We start from the raw sequence: 13,890 nt of genomic DNA on the forward strand, positions 1-13,890 counted from the left end.
ATCGAACCATTTTTGGACAGTTGGTGAGAGTGTTCCTTGTGGAGCATTTAAAACCTGCCAAGTGCTTTACAAAGTTAAAAGCATATGTGGGTCTGCATTCTAAAATTATTATAATTGACCACTAGTTCTTAAAAAGCACTGTTGACATTTGTAACTATTTTACAGAACGCAGTTTACAAAGGGGATTACTCAGCGATGCACCCAACCGTGCAAATATTCTGGGAGACCTTTCATGAGTTTCCACTGGAAAAGAAGAAGAAGTTTCTCTGTAAGCATCTCTTTAATTTAGGGTAATAGTTGTTTTCCTCAGATTCTGGAACTGTAACCTGTTCTGGTGTGGTGATTCTGACAACCAGAACTGAAGGCTTGTTTTTGGTAGTGTGATATATAAAACGCATGTGATGCTTTCCACCAGAAGGTGCACTTCTCTTTCACCTGCTGCAGTGCAGTAGAGATGTGAAGGTTTTGAGTGGTAAAAACAGAATTTTTTTTGGAGGGGGGAACATCCCCCCCCACACACACAATTTCCCAAAAATCCCTGGGGGAAAAATGAAAAAAACCTTGTACTCTCACCAAATTTTTCTGCTCTCCCCCCCCCCCTCGCCCCATTTTTTCTGTTTTTCCCCCCAGGCCTTCACATCTCTATGCAGTGAAGAATGTGATCTCTGAGATGGGGAGTCCCCATCCAAATTTCACTTTGTGCTCCCCCCCTGTAGAAAACGAGCACACAGGGGAGAAGTTTTTGAAACTGGCCCTCTGTGCTGGTTTTCATCATGCAAGGAGCTGTTTTCTTTATAAGCGGGAGCCTTCAGTCAGAAGTAGCACAATCCCAGAAGGAGCGTTATCATGTGATTTTGCTGAAGGTGGAAATCCATCTGTGGAGGGAGAGATCTTGTAGGAATAGGCCAGTGGGGAAATGATGTGACTGGTGGCTGACCAGAACGATGTTACTATGGCTGACCAGAACGATGTTACTATGAATCGGAGGATGCTGAAGTGGTTTGGGCCTTCTGGACAGTGGCTGAAATCTTGTGAGGGTTCAGGATGAGGTCACAGCCCGTGGGCCCCAGAAGAAGGATGTGACGGTGAACATGAACAGCTTGTGCAGTCAGTTTACATAGGGAGAAGACTCAGCTCCCTCTGTGGCTTACCCGCTCGAATGCGGACAGGAGAACAGGCCAAGGAGGGGTCCCTCCTCCACACAGTCCTTGGAGCCAAGGTGCAGGGGCTAATTGGGGAGACGGAGACCCTGGCAAGGGGGACATTTGATTCCTTCCATTCTGCCCCAAGGCTGTGGTAAAAAATGTCCCTGGAAAAGATCTCCCTAATGGTCATATGTGCCCACTCCATTCCTGGCAATAAGGACCAGTATCTCCAAAGCAACTTTTAATGTGTGTGGGTCGCCTGTGATGGCGATTGTACCATTACCTGGCATTTTGCTGGCTTCCCTGCTGTTCTTTTCTTTCAACACCTGATTCAGTCCAGGCACTGAAGAGCAGGAACACCTGACTCAGCCTACAACCCCCTCCTACCCCCTGTAAGATCAGTGCTCTGCCTCAGCCTAGTTTTCCCCTTTCCCTGGCCATAGATCATCGGTGTTTTGGGTAGTGGCTGCTCCAAAGGGCACTCATGGCATAGGGAGCAGAAGAAAAGCTGCGGTGGTCCGTGTGGGGACAGCAGGGAGCGTGTGGGCATTTTAAACACAGAGCAGTGGAGTGTGTCTGTGTTTGTGATGAGCGGCCCTCTTTTCCTCTTCCAGTGTTTCTGACAGGCAGCGACCGCATCCCCATCTATGGCATGTCGAGTTTGCGCATTGTCATCCAGTCCACATCCAATGGGGAGCAGTACTTGCCCGTGGCTCACACCTGCTACAACCTCCTGGACCTGCCCAAGTACAGCAGCAAAGAAATCCTGAGCACACGACTGACTCAAGCCATCGACCACTACGAGGGGTTCAGCCTGGCTTGAGGGCAAGCGGCCGCCAACACAGACGCTTCTGTGCAGAAAGAAAATACTGTCTTGTTTTTATTTTTGTAAGGAAATGGGACAAAGATACTCAGTGGGAATGTGGGGGGTGGGGAGTGCCTAGGATAAAGAACCCCAGCAACTCCAGTCAACATTCTTTGGGATTTCAGCTTTGAAGTTTTCAACCTGTCGAACAAAATCTGTTGGAACGTCTTTTAGGTTTACTGGTTGACATTTTTTTAAAGCCTCTTCCCTGCCTTTCCAACTCATGTTAAAAAAAATACTTTCAGTATTTTGAGATATCTTCACCTTTTTCCAAAGATGGACTGTGATAACCCAGATGGAAAGTTTTCCTCTCTCACACCCCATATCCATAGTTGTGAAATCCCTTTCCAAGATGGAATCACACACCCCTTCCCCAAGTAATTTGGCTCCCACGTCCACAGGTAATTTTTGTGGTAAAACAGAAGTGTTTTCCATGTTTGTTTAATGGTACCAGACAACTGTGTGCTACATATAATCTGAAGATTGCTCTTTCACACAAAGATCAGTAGTGGGAGGAGGGGGGAAAGGAGTTGAGCTCCTTTACATATTTTCCCCCCGTTGATGGTGACAACAGAACACGAGAGACAAAGTAAATTTCTTCACCTTCTGTTTGGCCTGATGAATATCAGCACTTGGCACATAGGGAGATGGAAGTAAACAAAGATCTTGCAGACTGAATACTTTTATGCTATTTTTAAAGGGATGTATGCATGTTTAAATGCAGTGTTTTCCTATTTGCCAGTTTCTGTTCAGGGATGGGATGCAGACAGCAAGCCCACAGCAAAGTCCATATCCCCTTTCCCACCCTACTGTGTATGCAGTTGGAGTTCTTTGCAGAGCACTACTGCACCCTTCTACCCCACCCCCACCTGCCTACCCTAACCCTCAGCCAAATGGACGTAGCTTCCAGCATACTGCCACTAGGGATGTACGAACGTTCTGCCACGGATCTCGGGCAGGCCGAATGCCAGCGCATTCGGCCCCCCGAAATCAGTGGCGGAACGCCCCCCACGCCCCCCCCGGGACGGGACTTACGTTAGGCGGATCTTCCTGGCAGCGGCGGCTCCGGCAGCGGTTTGGCAGTGGCAGCTGCGGCGGCCGGTCTTCCGACTCGCTGGCGCTGCCGCCATTTCCAGGTAAAAAAAAAAAAACGTGATAGGCTACGTAAAGATTCACGTAGCCTATCACGGCTAGATTTTAAAAAAACACCATGATAGGCTATGTAAATGTTTATCACGGCTGATTAAAACAAAACAAAATGCGCATATGGAAATGGCGGCGCCCATGGGCGCCGCCATTTGCATTCCTTATTTTGGCACGTCTTAGTCTACGTAAACATTTACGTAGACTAAGACGGCGAAAATAAGGGGAACGCAAATAGCGTAGACGCTACGCTATTTGCGTTCCCCTTATTTTCGCCATCTTAATCTACGTAAATGTTTACATAGACTAAGACGTGCCAAAATAAGGAACGCAAATGGCGGCGCCCATGGGCGCCGCCATTTGCGTACGCGTGTTTTTTTTTTGTTTTGTTTTTAATCATCCGTGATAGGCTACGTAAACATTTACGTAGCCTATCACGGCTGAGTGCAGGGACGCAAACGGCGGCAGCTACGGCCGCTGCCATTTGCATCCCTGATAGCCAGCGGCCAGATGTCTGGCTGCTGGCGGAGCTGGCCAGCAGCTCCGCAGAATCCCTGCGGAGCGGAGCCAGCCAGCCAGGATTCCGGGGGGGGGGGAGGAACGGAGCGCCTCCCCCCCCAGCCAGGATTCTGGGGGGAGGGACGGAACGCCTCCCCCCCAGCATCAGCATAATCTGCAGAAAGGTAAGTACCTTTCGTACATCCCTAACTGCCACATACCAAGATGTTACGTTCGATAGGATGCCCATCTCTGCCTCCCATAGACAGAGCAAGGGCCCTGACAAACGTTGTTTACGCTGGGGGGCAAGGAAGCTAGTGAAGTAGTTTCCTATACCTCTTCCTGTCATCCTATCTCCCAAAAGAGCCTGTTCTTCCCCGCATATGTCCTGATGAACATCTCCCCTTTGTTTTCCAAGGTCCAGTGTCAATTTAACTTAAGACTCACTATTGGGAAATCAATTTTATTTATAAAACATAGATTTGAATCCAGTGTTAGTCCTACTTAGAGTAGACACTTTGAGTTAGTCATGACTAACTTAAGTCCCATTCATTTCAATGGGTTTTCTCTAGGTAAGACTGACACTGGGTACAACCCATAGAGGGCCGGGTCCAGCTAAAGTTGTTTGTGACTTAAGTCCCAAAGAAAGCAATGGAATGAGTTAGTTGGATCAGGACTTGGTTAGTTGGTGGAGGCAAAGGGTTAAAGCCCCACACACCATGGTCCTAGTTGAGCTTAGCCCCCTCTCTTGTCCCCCTGCTGGTTATTTGTTTTTGTTTTTAAAAAATCAGCCATTCAAGGTGGCCCTTAGTCACAATTTAACTTTGGTTGGCTTGGAGCCAAGGTATTTCTGTACGTTTTAACCATAGTATCAAACCATATTTTGCACCTTCCTGATGAATAAGCTGTGAAGACACTGGGGGCTTTTTAAAGATAAACACATTGATTTGCTACATGGGTAGTTGATCAGCCTCTTTGTACTACAGCATTCAATACAGCTCTATCAAAATGTTTATTTTCGATGTGTGTGTACATAGCCCAATATTATGCAATAAATGTAATGTTTCCTTCAGGTTTTATACCTTTATCACCTAAAGAAGTAAAAGAAATTATCAGCCCTGCTTAATAATGCCATGACCTGATGGTTAAAAAAAGAATAAGAACTGTCATGATCGAGCCCTTAGACATTTTTGTACCCGGAATAAAATGTCCCAGGAATGGGCGAGGCTGGGACATGGGAGGGAGAAACATTGTGCCCACCAGCTGTCCCCACATAAGATTTACGTGGGTCCTATGCAGGTAAAGAACTACATACAATCCAGAAAGCAACCAAATGGTTCAGACGTACCTGCATTGGATTTTATGGAATCCTGAAACCCACCCCAGATTCTACAACCTATGGCAGAGTGGAACCTTTCTACCTCCAGTGACATTTTCCAGAGCAGAACCAAGAGGTTCTGTTCAGGTCTAGCATCCAATAACTCCTCTTTGTAAGTCAGGGGCAGGGAAGCCCTTTCAGGCCAATTTCAATTTCAGAGAAACCCATAGAGGCCACATTCCAGTGGTGGGTGGGACCAAAGGCAAAAGTGGTGCAGCCAAAATTAACAACATATTTTAGAGTACACCTCTCACTGCCAGGTGCTAAGCTGTAACAGAGGCATTGCAACCTTTTAGAATGGAAAAAAACTGCATAAAAGCCAGGAAGCCACCAAATGGTTGGGGTAAGGGGTGGGGCCAGAGGAAGGGGGCGTGGCTATATGGGGAACCCAACAGGGCTGGATTGGGTCCCTGGTCCTGAGGTTCCCCACCCCTGTTCGAAACAGCCATTCTTCTGCCCTATTTAGCAATGTAATGGGGAGCTGGACAGGCAGATGGTACCATGGTTGAAACGTATATGAAGAGCAACTAATCCCAACTGCTAGTTACAGAAACTCAAATCAGGCCTCGCAGCCCATCAAAACTAGAGTGTGGACCATGGAATGAGTAGCTGGGGAGATCCCAGGACCATGATCAGCCTTGCATTTGGAAAGCCCCATGTGCCATAGGCCTAACAGTTGGGAGCGTTTCTGGAAATAGGTAAACACACCTCTTGGCAGAGAGTGACTCATCACATGGTTTCTGGCCCTTTTCCAAAGCCGATTTTACTGTGACTAATCCCAGAGTTGCATGCAATTTGCTAGCATTATTAAGGCAAGTTCCAGTGTGGGTTGAACTCTGTTCCCCCCTTAAACGCCAGTGCTGGGAAGTACAACATAATCCCAGCAAAGAGCCGCCTCCCCCTTTCTCCTAATACCCTTCCTGTTTTGACTTCTAGAGTCCAACAAGCCAGTGGCAGGTTTTACTTTAGAAAGCATCATTAATGTTCACTGCTGCAGTGAAGCGTCAATGGCACATGATGCACAGAAGTGCAGGACCACTGTGTAGCAAACTGCAACCAAACAAAAAGCATGAGAGCATGCCACATTGGCCAAGGCTATGATTACCACTGGATTTCTAAGAATAGTTTAAGAACCCTACCAGGACAAAACTCATCAGGGTTCATCCACAAATTATACTACTGCTGTCCAATGCATGTCATTCACTATGGTACAGAAAGCATCCTAATTCTTTTCACAGTGGCTACCAGTAACTTGCAGCAGGGAAGTTTTTCATGCGGCTCCCATCTCAACCATGAACATATCATCAAAGAATAGAGCGGAAAACAATCTCACCAGCTTTTTGCGGACATGGTGAATTATAGGGTGTGGTGGGGCTGGTAGACAATGGTGAGCTTAACTATGTACCCTTCGTTTTGTACCAATCCACTATTTTATATGGTGGCAAGGGATAGAAGATCTATCAGATGTTAAGCGAGGGGCCATAGCTCAGTAGGAGAACACCTGCTTTGCATGCAGAAAGACCCAGGTTCAAGACCTGTCATACCTACTTTAAAGGATCAGGTAGCAGGAGATGGAAAAGACACCTGGCTGAGATGCTGGAGAGAGCCACTGCCAGAGTTGACAATACTGGGCTAGATGAACAACCAGACTGACCTGGTATAAGGCAGCTTCCTATGTACTTTATAGGCCTCCCCAGAAAAAAAGAAAAGGGACCATCATTAGTTCCATGAGCATTACGTGTTCTCCAAGAAGCATACCTCTCTTATGTCAAATTTAAGACCTTAACTGAACATTTAAACCAGATGCCATCATGCTGCTTTTCTGGGGCAGTGCAATGTCACAGAGATCTGGCACCATTTGTGTGTTCTAGGATTATGCAAACCTTGGGATAATTAGTAGTTGTCAGAGCTTTTTAAATCAAAGGCAACTTGCTGCATGAGGAGGACTCTCTCCTGTCAGCTGTGTCTCCTACAGATGTTTTTGAATTTCTGTGGGTAACTTGCTCTCATCTCACAAACTGGGGGCCTGTAACAAGTTAAAAGCAGACCTACCTAGGTCAATTAGAACTGAAACAGGAACACGAGAGTCACTAAAACCCTCAGACTCAAACTGCACGGTGTGCAGGACATGTGGAAGATGGTGGCCATGGTGAACAGCCGTTCCCAACTTTTAGTTAACGATGATGCATGCTCTGATGTCATTGCAATTTCCCTGCAGCTCTTCCTCTCCATCAAACAACAGCCACTGAAGTGGAGCAAAGGAGAGGAAACGCAGAGTGCAATGTGTCATGGTGGCATGATATGTCTTGTGATTATTACAGGGGAGCTGTGCCTTAGTGGCAGGCAGGCAGGCAGGCAGGCAGGCCTCGTAGCAAATAGTTTGGCCCTTAGCCTCCTGGTTTACAGCCCAATCCTAATCACCATTACTCAGCCGTCTGCCCCATCAACTATGCCTTGGATCACAGTCTTAAAGCCAGGTTGCAACACCTGTAGTGCAATGTGAATGGACAAGTTCACATGTTCACGCAGCTGTTGTTCCTGTTTGCATGTTGAAGTGGATGCACATCACCTCATCCTCCACCATGCACATTACATGCCATGTCACATGCACAGTTCTTCCCCACCACCACTCAAAAGGGGAATGGCATCCACTAGTCCTGTTTGGTTCCCAAAGCACACAATCCTTACATCGCACATTAACGCAAGTGCATCAAGGGTGCACACATGCTGGGGGAGGAACAGCCATGCCTGCTTCTCCACCATGACACAAGAGTGTTAGATAGACATTTAGACTCACTGTGTCGTGTTGGATTGAATTAGTCTGCCTCATCACCGACCTTCCAGCTTGCATGCAGGAGCTAAGGATGGCACTGATGCCTATAATATGAGTAGCCTCCCCATGCCCCGATTGTAGAAGCCCTATTTTTGCTATTTTAACGTTTCAAAACTAAAGTTCACACATCACACTTGTGGCACGCTGGGCTCCAGATTTGAAGGCCCCTGTGCAACCTGTGGAAGGCGCAAGTGTGCTCTGTGCGTGTGTGGTGGTGGTGGGGGGGAGGCGCAGGCTGGGTCAGTCCCACTCCCTTACTGTAGGTTTCAATATCTGCACAGGGCTAGGATCAATGGCCTGGTGAGTTCAAGAACTAGCACTGTGCAGCACCTCGCCATGACAATTGAGCCATTCATTACCCTGCGGTGACTTACAATATAGCCTGACCACTTTGGCGATAAAGAGAAGCAGCACTTTTGATACAGCCACTGTGGGTCAAGTAGGGATGTCAGAGAATTCCGCCACGGATCTCAGTGAGGCTGAATGCCAGTGCATTCAGCCCCCCGAAATCCGTGGCGGAACGAAGCCCCCGTCCCCCCAACCCACAAAAGGCGCGCGAAACAGGACACTCACCTGGTGCCGTTCACGCTGCTTTGCGAATGGCGGCCGCCATTCACTTCTTCATTATTACCATGATCGGCTATGTAAATACTTACGTAGCCTATCACGGCTAATGCTGGGACACCATTTGCGTCCCTCCGGAGGCCGTGATAGGCTACGTAAATATTTACGTAGCCTATCACAGCAAAAAACAGGAACGCAAATGGTGGCTGACGTAGCCGCCGCCATTTGCGTTCCTTTTTTTTTTTGCCATGATAGGCTACGTAAATATATACATAGCCTATCACGGCAAAATACAGGGACGCAAATGGCGGTGGCTACAGCGGCCGCCATTTGCGTCCCTGTGCAGCCCAGCGGCTGGATGTCTGGCTGTGGGCGGCCCCGGCAGGCGGCTCTGCAGAGTCACTGCAGAGCCGGCCGGGGAGAATTTTGGGGGGAGGGACGGAGTGCCTCCCCCCCACCACGAATGTCACCCTTCGAAAAGGTAAGTGACTTTCGTACATCCCTAGGGTCAAGCCAATAATATGGGGCTTCTCTACACAGAGGGTTTTTATTTTGCAGCTTTACAGGGTCTTCTGCTTCTGTATTCTTTGTGGGATTAAGGTTGCCCCTTTTCACACACTTCTGCATTTTTTCCCCAGGAGAGTTCCTTTATCTGCAAGCTCTATATGTTTCATTATACAGCCACTAGATGGCGCTGTGTTATAGCACCACTTCCTCCTTTCACAGAGACATTCAACTCAGATTATTTAAATAGCTGCGATCTTTAAAAAAAGGGATAAAGGTCAGAAAACACAGGAGAAGGCCCTGGAGGTTGACGGCATCATGTAAAGGACCCGCAAACATCTGTGAGTAACCAATCTCAATCACAGAATAAGAGCTCCATGTGGAGAAGGTCGTGTATCCTGACCCTTAGTCCCAACCAGTGATGGGCAAACCTGACAAGCTTGATCTTGTCAATTTTTTCATTTTTCCACCACCAAGCCACTTCTGTCCCAGTTCCATGCAAACTCCCCCTTTTTCCCACACAGGCATTTGCATGTATTTTTGTCCACATTTTACAAATCGATGCATATTGGTACACATGCCCCTATTGATTAGAGCATGTTCATATACATTTTTCATTGAGCATTTTCCAAATGTGCACATGTTGTCGAACACGTTGGGGGAGAGCGTTTGCGGAATGTATTGCAAGCTCAGAACTGTACAGATTTCCAAAGGCAAACTGTGTTCAGTTCTGTGAGGTACAAGCTGGGTAATCTTGTACAGAAATGCAAACCCAACACAATTTCTACCCATCCCTAGTCCCAGCTAGAAGCCTACTTAAACAAATCCCTAACCATACAAAACTGGTAAATATCTGGTATATCCATGAATGGTGGCATGAAACCCTAGTGTATTTGCGCAATTCCATGGTGCCATTTAGTGGTTGTGTGGTGGGTCATATAGAAAAACCCTTTCTCTCTTGTGCAGGTTCAGAAGAGGCATACAGATTTTCCTGTTAAGAGGGCTTTCTCTCTATGCTCAGGGACTTTGGATAAATGAAGAAGGGTGGCTGGGCTAAGTCATGCCAAGAGTTGCTAACCTCCAAAAACCTTCTACCAGATATTTTTTTACTATACTGGGAGCCATAAACAATTTGAGGGATTGGATTTCTGGACTAGATAATAGGCAGAACCTAGATCTAATTACATTTTCAAACTTTTCTCAGTGGTATTATTTGTTTAAAATAGATCATGAAAGAGCTCAATACCTGCAAACTCTTATTTTTGCTTCTTCGAGAACCTCATTTACAAAACTACACTTCCAAACAACGTCCACAGCATTGCTGGATGGAAGATACAGGCATGTTCCAAGAAACCTACGGTTCTGTATCTGTGGCATGGGAGAGGTAGAGGATAGCTCACATTATTTTCTGTATTCCTAGGACAGATTTGGCATACTTACAGGGTAAAAGTATCTACGTGAAGATTTGCTGGTTACTGCCAGACTGCGACTCTTATGCTACACACAAAACAGCTTTGTTTGCGAAGGCTGCAAAACCTACTTGTGCGATCGCTCTGAACGCTACTGCCGTGGACCGTGCAGGTGAGTCGTTAACATGATTTCTGTTTGTGTTCTGTTATCGCATGATGTTTTAAGCTACATTGCTTGGAACGGCTGTTAGTCAAATACAATGAAACGTTCAAAACAGTGATTTTGGAGGTTAGGCCGGCAGCTACAAGGGAGAGAGGGTCTTTTCGTAGGGCTGGACTTACTCTTCCATGGAGTGATGAGATGGGAGGGGAGCAGCAGTGAGGTATTGGGAGGACAGAACTCTTATGAGCCACACAGCCTGCCCTGCAGCCGGTAAATTAGCCTGCTGCCTTCAGGCGCCATGGAGACAGCCAGCGTTCGGGGTTTTTTTTCCTCATTACATTTTTTCTGCATGAATATCCTCATTAATTTTTTCCTCATTTTTTTTCCTCATGAAATCGTATTTTATTTCAAAATAAAGTTAACAAAATAAAGGCAGTAGGAAGAAAATGAACATATGTAATAATAACTTATTTATGTGGATTTTATATTTCTGTTCATAGGATTTAATTGTGGAAGTTTTAACGTTGTAAGGCCGCCTTGAGCCCCAGTATTGGGAAAAGGGCGGGATATAAATAAATATAATAATAACAACAACCACAACAACAACAACTTAAGATCACTAAAGAAATAAAGGCATTCACTCATTATAATTATTAGTCTATAACCAATATGCTTAGGGAACATCTACAGTAAAAAGACCTAAGTAGGAGCTCAATACCTGATGAAAGAGTAAAAATACAATGTATACGACATATAAAAGGAGTGCGTGCGAGTGTATCTTTGTATGTTATTTTGTGTGTATGTGTGTATTAGTCATAAAAATATAGGCAACTGTACTTGGTTGGAATTTGATCAAAAGTTTGTAGAGCTTCAGCATAGGCAATAAATGGAAACTATGGTGCCATAATATCTTTCTTAAAGTTAGGATTCCTTGCTTGCAGCACTTGCTGAGTTAGTTTATACATAGTCATAGTCTCCCAAATTTGATTAGTCCACTGCTCTTTAGTTGGTTTCTTTGGAGACTTCCAGTTACACACTGTACATGACTTTGCAGCCGTATACAACTGCTTAAGAAGGTCTTTATGCAGGAATCCAGGATCGCTGGTTTCAAAAAGATGAAGAAACTTAGCTTTAGGAGTTACCAGTGGTGTAACCTGAAGAAATTCCTGACAGTAATCAGCAACCATGATCTAGAACTCCTGCTCTGTAGAACATTCCTGGCAAAGATTAAAGTATGAATCAATCTGACCACACCCCAACAATATTAACTATAATTCGGATGTATTAGGTGAAGCTTTGCGGGAATAACGTACCACCTACTGAGAACTTTGTATTCTGCTTCGGTTATATTAGCCTTGATTGAGAAAGATGCAAAAGAAGTTCAGATACACTGCCAATCCTCTTCTTCCAAAGACTCACCTAAGTCAATCTCCCCTGCCCGCACACAATGGCATTTGGAGGATTTTATAAATAGATGACATCAAACCTTTATCTGAGTAATAGCAGCTTCTATAAAAGATTAAAAAGAAGTAAGCGGGTGCTTGGCTGCTTTCTTAATGTGATTCAGGCTAAGAAAGTGACACAGTTGAAGATACTGATAAAAAGACAGCACAGTCTGTGTTCAGTTCTTTTCAAAACATCTGCATAGGAGAGAGGTCCCCTTTATCAAATAAATAAAATCTATAAACATTTCCTGCCATCCAAGCACAAAAACCTTGGGGATTGCTATGTGCTGCACATTCTGGATGTTGCAACACTGATATTAGTGGAGACAGATCAGGAGCCAATTTTTTCCCACCAGTGATCCCAAGTAACTATATTGTCTCTAATCACCGGAAGCTCAAAGATGCAATTAGATTGACTGCAACATCTCACCCGTATCAAGGCATCAGGAACATAGTTGCCCACTGCTTGTTGTTCTATGCATGTCCGCTGGTGCCCTGAGGAGGGATGCATCCATCCTACAAGAAATCTCAGTTGAGCAGCACCATAATTCCAAATTTCACGCTGCAAGATTTCCTTTTGTCTGGGGTCTGCTAAGAATTGCTCGCTTCAGCCTTGGCTTCCATCCTGACCAGATAAAATCTGACAATAGTTTGTTTCATTTGGCCAGAGCTGGAATAGATATATGAATGGAATTGTTTGAAATAAGTGTCTAGGCAAGATATTCATTCTTACCATAGCTATTCTAGCTGACCATGATAACTTATCCTTACCCAATTTTTGAATATCAGAGTGAATTCACATGTACAACGGCTGATAGTTGAGTTTATAGAGTTCATTTAGTGAGGGAGAGAATTGAACCCCCAAATGTCACCTAGGCTTAGTAACTCACACAAAAGGAAATTTCTTTTTTAGATTGGCTTGTGTAGCTGCAGATAGATTGCCATTAATCATCTCTGATTTATGATAGTTTGCTTGCTTTGTACCCCGAGGCGTGTCCCAAATTATCAAGCAGTGAGATTATTTCTGGTAGCGCCGTTATATAGCGGGTCATATCATCTGCAAACAAGCCCACTTTATGTTCTGTATGACCAACATGTATGTTTGAATCCACCAATTAGCACAAAAAGCAAGAGGTTCAACAGCTAAGGTGTAAAGGAGGCAATGGGCAACCTTGCCTTGTACCCCTCAGTAGCTGAAGAAAGATTCAGCGGCCCATCTGGTTGGCTTCTGGACACGGAATGGAGGGTGGTGTGCCACCATTTCCTTCATCCCAGGCAGCAAAAGGTCTTGGGGCTGGCCTTGTGGTGGACAGCCAAACTTGAACTTTTTCCCATGGCATGTTCAATTTCTGCAGGAGCTTTTCCATTACTATCTTTCGGCCATCAGACAAAGCATGTTGTGTTCGTACAGACTTCAGTGGCATTTAGAGGCGCTTTTTGGTTGGTTTTAGTTGCTGTTGTTAGCCTTGTTGCTTGCTTGCTGTTTTAGCTTTTACGTTTTTAAAATTTGGATCAAATCTCTGAATTATGTAGATATATTTTGTAGGCAGCCTTGAGGGCGCTGCTCAAAAGGCAGAGTATAATGAAACTTGCTACCACAAGATGTGGCAATGGATGCAAGCTTAAACCCCCAAGCAGGATAAAAGGGGGAAAACTAAAAATAGAGTGGCAATATATTATGTTAATATATTGGATCCAGAACCTGCCATCTGCAAGTGGAAATGACCTTTTGTGACAGAGTTCTCCCTGCGTAAGGTTCCTTCTCCTGGGATCTACACTATTGCTTTTTATCAGTATTGAAGTACACCGTTAACTGTTGGGGCACCTTACGTATTCTATAAAGCATTTTTCCAGTGTTATTTCCTGATTTTTATTCCGTATTATCCAAAATACTGCAAGAGTTGTGTGTGCTACAAGGTATAAATGCGTAAGAGGGATATAGC

The 13,890-nt window shown here is 45.3% G+C and overlaps 1 protein-coding gene across 5 annotated transcripts in view; it reads left to right on the forward strand.

Annotated features, from left to right (window-relative positions):
- HERC3 (HECT and RLD domain containing E3 ubiquitin protein ligase 3) overlaps positions 1 to 13,890 on the forward strand; it is a 98,423-nt gene that overhangs the window by 71,827 nt on the left and 12,706 nt on the right. For 2 of the 5 annotated variants that reach the window (XM_084855622.1, XM_084855620.1), the window contains exons 24-26: positions 166 to 268; positions 1,760 to 2,411; positions 10,351 to 10,511. In XM_084855622.1, the coding sequence (XP_084711748.1) occupies positions 166 to 268; positions 1,760 to 1,968 (312 nt within the window). In that variant the 3' untranslated portion in view covers positions 1,969 to 2,411; positions 10,351 to 10,511. Of the gene's footprint in view, positions 1 to 165; positions 269 to 1,759; positions 4,724 to 6,267; positions 6,996 to 10,350; positions 10,512 to 13,890 lie in introns of those variants that run through there. The other 3 variants (XM_084855617.1, XM_084855621.1, XM_084855618.1) reach the window with 2 other exon arrangements.

Source organism: Heloderma suspectum, chromosome 5, assembly GCF_057233095.1.
Source record: "Heloderma suspectum isolate Gila_16-S chromosome 5, 16-S_ref, whole genome shotgun sequence".
In the NCBI taxonomy this organism is placed as follows: domain Eukaryota; kingdom Metazoa; phylum Chordata; class Lepidosauria; order Squamata; family Helodermatidae; genus Heloderma; species Heloderma suspectum.